General features: G+C 33.6%; 1 protein-coding gene across 1 annotated transcript in view; it reads left to right on the top strand.

The window, feature by feature from the left end:
- COL24A1 (collagen type XXIV alpha 1 chain) overlaps positions 1-3,266 on the top strand; it is a 390,296-nt gene extending 387,030 nt beyond the window's left edge. The window contains exon 61 of the mRNA XM_049618486.1: positions 1,758-3,266. Coding sequence (XP_049474443.1) covers positions 1,758-1,904 — 147 coding nt within the window. The 3' untranslated portion in view covers positions 1,905-3,266. The remainder of the gene's footprint in view (positions 1-1,757) is intronic.
- Positions 3,267-9,464: the final 6,198 nt, after the last annotated feature.

Genomic DNA, 9,464 nt, shown 5'->3' on the forward strand with positions numbered 1-9,464 from the left:
AGAAGAAGAAGAAGAAGAAGAAGAAGAAGAAGAAGAAGAAGAAGAAGAAATAATGACAACAACAACAATAATAATAACATCAATAATTCCTACTACTAGTTATCAGGGCTTTATTATATAGCAAGTACCCTGTATTACATACATTATTTTATTTAATTATAACAGCTTTGTAAAGGAGTCTCACTTAATAATAAGAAAGTGAAAGCACGGAGAGGTTAAATAACTTGCTCAGTCATCCAGCTAATTAGTGAAGACTAAGAAATAAACACCAAGTGTGTTTAACTCCAAAGCCCATGCCACACCATACTGGTAGGTACTTTAACTGAAAACTCATTTAATCCTCACAACTGTGTGAGGTTTTTATTTTTCACATTTTGTATGTAAAGAGACTGGTTGTACCTGGATTTCTATCAAAGTCTGTTCCAGGCCAAAATCTGTGCACTAAAACACCACGCTAGGCTTATTTTTGCAACCATCTTCTACTTTTCCAACTGTTTTTTGTTTGTATGTTTGTTTTTATTCATGTCATTACCTTTCTCTGAAATGCCTTCTCTCCCTCTCTAACCAAGTGGCAACTTTAGGCATACATTAAAGCCCATCTTAAGTTCTGAATTCTGAACTCATGAAGCTTCCCCTGAGTACTTCAGTGGGAAATGAGGAATTCAGCATTTGCTGTCTACATTATTTATATTATACTTCTGGCATATTGTCTTGTGTTATGTCTATTTGTTTGTGTTTCCCCTCTCTCCAACTAGATGTATAAGCTGCTAGTATTCAAACACCAGAACTAATTTATTCATCCTCATATTTCCCAAGCACTTTAAGAAAGTAGAGGATTGAATCTTATTCAACTGGGTCAACTGTACTTAGTGCTCAATAAATATTGCTCGAAAGACTTAACGAGTTAATCTAATGGTGTCTTACACACAGAACTCTAGTTCTAGTTATAACACCAAGCTGATGACTAGTACATGGAATTCATAGCTTAAATAATCTCTAAGGATCCTTCTAATTTTAAAATTTATATAATAATTCAGTAAATGAGTAAGTGAATAAACTTAATAAAAAGCTTCACAAAACTAGTCAATTGTGTTTATCTATTTTATCTTGTTGAATCGTAATCATCAGGTGTTTTTGTTCCATAGTAAAATTTATCAGAAACAAAAGAGCATATAGTATACAAGAAAAACAGAAAGGCCTAGAAAGAGGAGAGGAAAGAAACTATATAAACAGTAACCACAGACTGGCAATAAAGAAAGCTAAAAGATGATTTACATAATTATAATTTGCTTCTGACTGAAGCAATTCTGGTTATTTCCTACCTAAAGTACATAAAGGTTGAGATCGCTCATTGCCTTTCATCCAAGAAGAATGCCCATCCTGAAGAATCAGTCCCAAGTAAAGGAACACAGAGCAGATGGGTGTTACTTATATTAGGAATATATTAGGAATATTAGGAACAGCCTTTGTACCGATCCACAGAGAGCAGAAGCAGAAGCCTTAGCCTCATAGACTGAAAAATCAGAACACATACTGCCATTTAGAGAAAAGAATAAACCATGTCTTCAATTAGTCATAGTGATTGTTAACCACTGAGCACTTAACTCTGTGCCAGCACTTACTTTCTAGGGACTTCCTATTCATTAGCTCTAACCCTTAAACTAAGCTGCATTGTCTGACAGTGAAGGGCATTGTCTGCCGAGAATGATTGCTAATGACACAATTACCTATCAAAGCACTTTGTTCTTGTTTTACAGATTCAAGATGGCAGCTGGCATAAGGCAAAATTCCTTTTTCACACCCAGGACCCTAATCAGCTTCCAGTAATTGAAGTACAAAAACTTCCTCATCTCAAAACTGAAAGGAAGTACTACATTGAAAGCAGTTCTGTATGCTTTCTCTAAGGTTTCTGAATTAGTTCAGAATTCTTGCTGTTGGCCAGGTAATTGCTGCAGAGGGAAAAATATAGACAGAAAGATACTATCATTGTGAAATGCATGGAATAAAGCATTGGCTAAATCTTAAAGAATCTCAGGAAGAAAAGATTTCCTCCTAAGAAGGAGAAAAGGCATTTTTAAAGGACTATAATTGATAAAGTATTTAATTCTTTTAAAAATTATATTGATCTGTGCTTTCTTAGAGAATTCCCTAGAACTGAAAATTTATAAACATGGAATTCTTCAGGGTATCCTATATTTTTTGACTGAGAGCAAAGTACCCATTAGACAGCTGGAGCTGCAGAGCACTATGGAAGCAATACTGGCTAATGCTCCCAAATGTGCAATGCTTCTGTCTAAAAATTACAAGCCACAGTCTAATATGTCTTATTTTCCCAAATACTAAGCTGTATTCAGGTCCCCGATGGGCATATACATCTTAGCCGGTGGTACACTACCTCTTACGTGTTGCCTTTTTGTGTTGCTTGGTGCTCTTTCTAAAACAAGGTGCTTGTGGCTTTCATAGACTATTTTATTTCTTTTTTCGTCTTTGTCATCCTTTAAGAGTGTATGTACTGGTTACATCAAGACATGTTTTGGTTGTTAGTACTTATTTTAATTTGTTTGGTTACATACTTAATAACAAGTGAAACATTATTTATGTGAAGTCCTTGTTCTATTTTAAAATTCTCTTTGTGGATATAGAAGCAAAGCCAGCACACTGTAACCTGTGCTTATGCACAAGAGAATTGGGAGGTTTCTTTTGTTTTTATTTTTTAAATTGTTGTAAAAAATATTACAAGCCAGCTACATCCAGTAGTAGGTTTGGGTTAGAGTTTGGGGTTGTGATATACTATTTTTAAAAATCCATGATCATCTGGAATGATACTATGTATATATATATTTTGTAAAATTTTAATTCAGCAAATCTTTTGAAATTGCTGCTGTTTTAAATTATAAAAACCATTATTTCTGCTTCGTAGGAATTACATGTCTTGTAGTATTCATTGCCTTTATTTCATTATTCTTAAATTTAATGTGTTGGGATCTAAAAGAATTCAATTTACCAGTCTTTAAAGCAACATTCAGGAAAAAAAAAAAGTCTTTAGCCATTTAAAATAGGCTCAGCCCATTCAGACTTCCCTTTTTGTCAGAGAAATGTTAGGTCAGTATTAAAAGAGAAATATTATACCTTTTGGTATATAGAAAAGCTTATACATTCATTATAAACATATCTTTAGCCACAGCAAACCATACTTACTTATCTATAATAAAAAATATGCTTTAAATCTTTTTTGGTGGTATTTGTTTTTCTTCTTCTGTGATCACATCCTTTTTTATTTCAAGTTTATTTATTTATTTTGAGATGGTGGGGGAGGAACAGAGAGAGAAGGAGAGAGAGATAATCTTAAGCAGACTCCCAGGGGCTCGAACTCACAAACCATGAGATCGTGACCTGAGCCAAAACCAAGAGTCGGACGCTTAACCAAATGAGCCACCCAGGCACCCCAACCATATCCTTTTATTACATATCATGGCTCTCTGGAATAGTCCTTCTGTACGTTTACATTATTGGAAAGCATCTGTTACATACCTATAAAAGGATTACAGGGCTTATTTCCTATTTGTACAAAATAAAGTCATGGCACAGAATAAATACTCCCATATATGGTCAACTGATTTTCAACGAAGGTGCCAAGACCATTCAATGGGAAAAAGATAGTTTTTTCAACAAATGGTGCTGGGAAAATTGGATATCCACCTGTAAAAGAATGAAGTTGGACCCTTATCTGGTATCATATACAAAACAACTCAAAATGGATCAAAGCCCTAAATGTAAGAGCTAAAACTATAAAACTCTTGGAAGAAAACATAGGGGAAAGTCTTCACAACATTGGATTTAGCAATTATTTCTTGGATATGACACTAAAACACGTTCAAAACGAGTAAAAGACAAATTGGAGTACATCAATATTAAGAACTTCTGTACATCAAAGGACACTATCAAGAGAGTGAAAAGACATCCCACAGAATGGGAGAAAATATTTGCAAAACATCTATCTGAAAAAGGAATTAATACCCCAGAATATATTTTTTAAAACTCCTACAACTCAAAAAACAAGCAATCTAATTAAAAAGTGGGCAAAGGACTTAACAGACATTTCTCCAAAGAAGATATATAAATGGCCAACAAATGAAAAGATACTCAACATTACTAGTTATTAGGAAAATGCAAATCAAAACCATAGTCAAATACCACTTCACACTCATTACGATGGCTATTATCCAAAAGAAAAAAAAAAAAAAAAGGAAAATAACAAGGGTTGGTGAGGATGTGAAGAAAGCAGAACCCTTATACACTGCTGGTAAGAATGTAAAATGGTGCAAACATTGTGGAAAATAGTTTGGCAGTTTCTCAAAAGTTAAACATAGAGTTACCATATGACTCAGTAATTCTACTTTGTGTATTTACCCAAAAGAATTGAAAGAAGGGACTCAAACAGATATTTGTACACATGTGTTCATAGAAGTATTATTCAGAATAGCCAAAAGATGGAAATAACCCAAATGTGCATCAACAGATGAACGGATAAACAAAATTTGGTGTGTACATACAATAGAACACACCAATGTGAATGTACTTAATGCAACTGAATTGTACGCTTAAACTTATCTAAAATGACCAATGTTATGTTGTACATTTTACCACAATTTTTTTAAATGGGGCTATGGCAAAAATGTTTGATATCCTGCTTGAGGAACATGGAAATGTTTTTGTTTTGTTTTAAATTTATTTTGAGAGAGAGAGAGAGAGAGAGAGAGAGAGAATGCCTGAGGGGTAGAGAGAGGGGAAGAGAGAGAGAGAATCCTAAGTAGGTTCCACACCGGCAGCATAGAGCCCAATGCAGGGCTTGAATTCCTGAATCATGAGATCATGACCTGAGCTGAAATCAAGAGTCAGACGCTTAACCAACTGAGCCACCCAGATGCCTCAGAAATGTTTTTTTTTTTTTTAAGGTGTGGAGGTAGGTTGATTCTAAATGAAAGAAACCAGTTTGTTCTCTAATTTCAGTCTATGTGCTATACCTTTTGTTTCCCTCCCAAAAAACGTATTTCAGAGACATAAGTAGTTTTCCTAGATATCATTTAAGAAATATATATAGAAATACCTTAAAATAGAAATACCTTACTTTGTTTTTTTTTGTTTTTGAAATATTAAATTTAAAGCACATTTTAATTAACATAATCATGGGCAGTATAGTATGTATAGTGATTAAGAGTACTAAGTGGATTAGTTGTATGACTTTGGGTATATTATATATTCTTCATTGTCTCAGTTTCTTCATTGCAAAATGAGGATAATAAAAGTAAAATTCTGTATGAATTAGGGTGCTTAGAGAAACAGAATCAATGGGAGATATAGAGATAGAGATTTTATATATAATATACATGTAATATTATAAATGTATAATATAAAAAATATTTTTATTTTATATTTTTTATGGAAATTTACTACAAGGAATTGGCTTACACAATTATGGAAGCTGAGAATTCCCACAACCCACTATCTATAACTAGAGATCCAGGAAGGCCAGTGATGTAATTCGGTAAAGTCCAAAGGCCAGAGAACCAGGGGAGCCAATAGCTTAAAATACAGTGTGGGGGCCGCAGAAGATGAGAGGTCCCAACTCAAGCAAGCAGACAAAGCAAAAAGGAACAAATTCTCCCTTACTCTGCCTTTTGTTTGATTCAGGCCTTCAGTGGATTGCATGATGCTCACTCACACTGTGGTAGAGGGACAATTTACTTCTCTAAATCCACTGGTTCAAAGGCTAATCTCACCCAGAAATACCCTCACAGACACACCCAGAAATAATTTTTAATATGGGCACCGATAGCTAGTCAAATTGATACATAAAATTAACTATCACACTTTCTCACTGGGTGGTTGAGTGGATTCAAGATATTGACACGGGAAAGTATAAAACTGCCTGGCATAAAGCTGCTATCGTCTTCATCAGCAACAGTGTCATCGTCATCAACATCATTAAAGATTTTAAGTGTTCCAATGATAAGCTCCATGATAGTTATCACCAAAGGACATTGTGGTGAATTCCTTAATAAAGTTATTCATCTATTTTAAAGCCAGGCCATCCCCATAATTTGTTTTGTGACAATACATTTTATATTTTAATAATAAATACGAAGCCTTTCTAAAAATAAGGTGCAACTGTAACAGTATACAATTACAAAATGTGCCTTCCTTTTCTCCCCATTTGTATATATTAATGTAGGAATTACAGTGGTCATTATAAATAAATATCATAAATGTTGTTTGTAATATAAAACCAGAGCAGAAGGAATATTGGATTTAGATGCATAAAACATGAATTCAGTTCTAACCCTCTCACTTACTGGTTTTGAGTACTTGGTTAAGTCACTAATTCTGTTTCCTTATCTATATTGGGCAAATTTATTTTTGTCTGCTCTTGGTTATAGGAAGTAAGTGTGTTAAAATCTCCAACTGTGATTATGTATATGGCTGTTTCTCCTTTTACCTCCCACATTTTTGCTTTATACTTGTAATTAGTTGCGTTCAAATTTACCATAGCTTTATCCAGAGGTATGCTGGTAAATGTTTAATAACTAGCTCTCTAGGGTGAAAAGAGAAATAATCTTACTTCATAGTGTTAGCCAGTTTTTATGGTGTAAATTCTTGGGACCATACCAATTCTTTATTGTTTTTAGTGTCTACATGGTATATCTTTCTTCATATTTTTATTTTTAACCTCTCTTCATCCTTTTGTTTAGGCATATCTGTTACACTCAGCATATGATTGGTTATATTTTTGTTTATTTTTAATCTATTTTGAGAATTTTAGACTTTTAATTAGAGTATTTAGTCTATTTAGTTAATGTAATTACTGTTATATTTGCATTGAAACCTGGTATCTTACTATTCTTTTGTATTTGTCTCATCTGTTTAATTTGTTTCTTTTCTCCTTCTTTCTTGCCCTCCTTTGGATTGGTAAATGAGGTTACATAAATTAGTACTTTTCTATTTTCCAGACAACTCACAGATATTATAAAACTTTAATTCCATCTATCTCTCAGACATTTTGGAGTGTTATTTTCAGTTATTTTAATTGTGCACATATTTAGAATCCTATAGGATATTTTTATTTTCTGATATTTTAAACTGACAATACTTACTTCATTTTATTTACCTACTTATACTTTCTTGTACTTTTCTTCCTTTATTCCTTGAATTTTCCTTCTGGATAACTCCCTTAAGTATTTCTTTTTTTTAAATTTTTTTTAAGTTTATTTATTTTTTGAGAGACAGAGAGAGACAGAGCATGAGTAGGGGAGGGGCAGAGAAAGAGAGGGAGTCACATTCTGAAGCAAGCTCCAGGCTCTGAGCTGTCAGCACAGAGCCCAACGTGGGGCTCAAACTCACAAACTGTGAGATCATGACCTGAGCCGAAGTCAGACGCTTAACCAACTGAGCCACCCAGGCGCCCCAAGTATTTCTTTAACAAGTTCTCTGTTTTCTGTTTGTCTAAAAACAATTTTGTCTGTAGGACAATTTCACTGGGTATAGAAGTCCAGATTGTCAGGCATTTTCTTTCTAAGGATGCCTCTACTGTCCTATAATGTCATCATTTTTGTTGAAAAATGCTACTAGTTTGGGGTTTGCTTATTTGAAGTTTTTTTTTTTCTTTAAAGAGTGTTTTGTCTATCTAAAGATAAAATTCTTTGTTGCATTTTTTTCTGCAGTTTGGGATGTGTCAATCTAATGTCTCTGGCCTCTACTGTTTGTGTTGAGAAGTCATCATTCATATTGTTTTTCCCTATGTGTAATATGTCATCTTCTCCTGCCTCTTTCAAGGTCACCTAAAATATGCTTTTATAGAGGCAAAGTTACCGTGAAGCTAATAAATTTAAGTTTTAGGGTCCCAAAGTGGCCTTCAAAATGTCTTCACATGGGCATTTATGTTTGTAAAGTTTACAGATAGTATAGTAATTTTTAGTTGTTTTCCGTAAAGAGGACCCTAAATTGTGTGAGCCTTAGGCTTCACAAAACCTAGATCTATCCCTGCTTTTTGCCTGGAATGAAACATATAAGTAGTTCTTTCTGTAGAAAATAAGTTTTTATTATTTGATGACTACAATAAACAAAGAGAAGGAATGTTGCTAGTGGCACAGAAATGGCCTGAGAAGTAGAAACATGGGGTTTGGCCGCAGGCACCTCAGCATAACTCATTTTCTGACTAAAATGTTAAGTTTGATCCTCCCATACAAGACTAGCAGTTTTTATAGCTTCAGAAATAAATGTAAGCTAAGCCTTCAATGTATTGTGCCCTGCCCTATTCAAGCATAACTTTTTCAACATGACCTACATAGTAATTGGCTCTGAAGGTATGATTAAGTCATTGTCACCTCAGCCTGGGTACACAATTATGCAATTTGGGGGTTTTGGATTCAGAGTCCTGGTATAATTCAAAGCTAAATTAGAAAAATGGCACCTCTAGAGAAGAGCGACCGGTGGGGAATCTGAGCTATTGTCTCAGCTGTACCCAGCAGTGGAATTTTAGGACTGCACATAAGTGCAAAGTGATCTCAGTAACAAGCCATTAAAAATAACTCGATTTTATTAGGTATCGAGTTTAGGACAAATTTAGAGTTGAAATTCAAAAAATTTCTAATTTCTTCAAGCAAACACTGGAAATCCAGTTTCATGAAAAAAAAAAACATTCTTCATGAAGGGATAAAAATTTCTCTCAACTATTAGAATATAAAAACTTTATTTGTACTTTATTGATATGACATTCAATTTTTCTCACTGGAACAGTTCAATTTGTAAAAGAGGGTAAGCCATTAACTACCAAAACAAATGCCCAGACACGGTATAAAAGATTCAGTTAAAATAATTTTTAATTGTTCCCAAATATTTCCTACACAATTCAGTATACCATAGAAAAATACTATAGTTTTTGTCTTCCTACAATGAAAAAATAAAAAAAAATGTGAACAAAACTTAATTACTAGATATCAAAATGTTTTTGGTTTCATAGTTGGAATTGAGAAATTAAAACAATCAGACTTTATTTAGTTTTGTTTTATAACCAAGTGTTGTTCTGGCTGGTAAAACTTGCTGCCTTCTGGGTTCAGGTGTTTAAAAGAAAATAAAATACATACATAAAATAAATACATAATAAAATTTTTTTTACATTTTTTTTTTCTAAAATCTTTTTAGAAAGCTATTCCACATACTTCTCTGCTACAAATAGTTATGCCTTCTGTATTAGGTCCTGGATTCCTCTAATAGTAATGACCCAATTGTTGGATCCTTCTAAAGGTTCATCAATTATGATTGAACCTCCTGAATCATGATTTATTTGTTTCATCCAAATAGTGCCTTTGCCAATAATAGATGCAGCCAATTCTTCGGAAACAAATCATCTGTGTTGTAATAATAGGCCCATACAAATCACAGTATGTCATGCTCCCCCACTATAGAAT

Source organism: Panthera uncia (assembly GCF_023721935.1).
Source record: "Panthera uncia isolate 11264 chromosome C1 unlocalized genomic scaffold, Puncia_PCG_1.0 HiC_scaffold_4, whole genome shotgun sequence".
NCBI classification, from domain to species: Eukaryota; Metazoa; Chordata; class Mammalia; order Carnivora; family Felidae; genus Panthera; species Panthera uncia.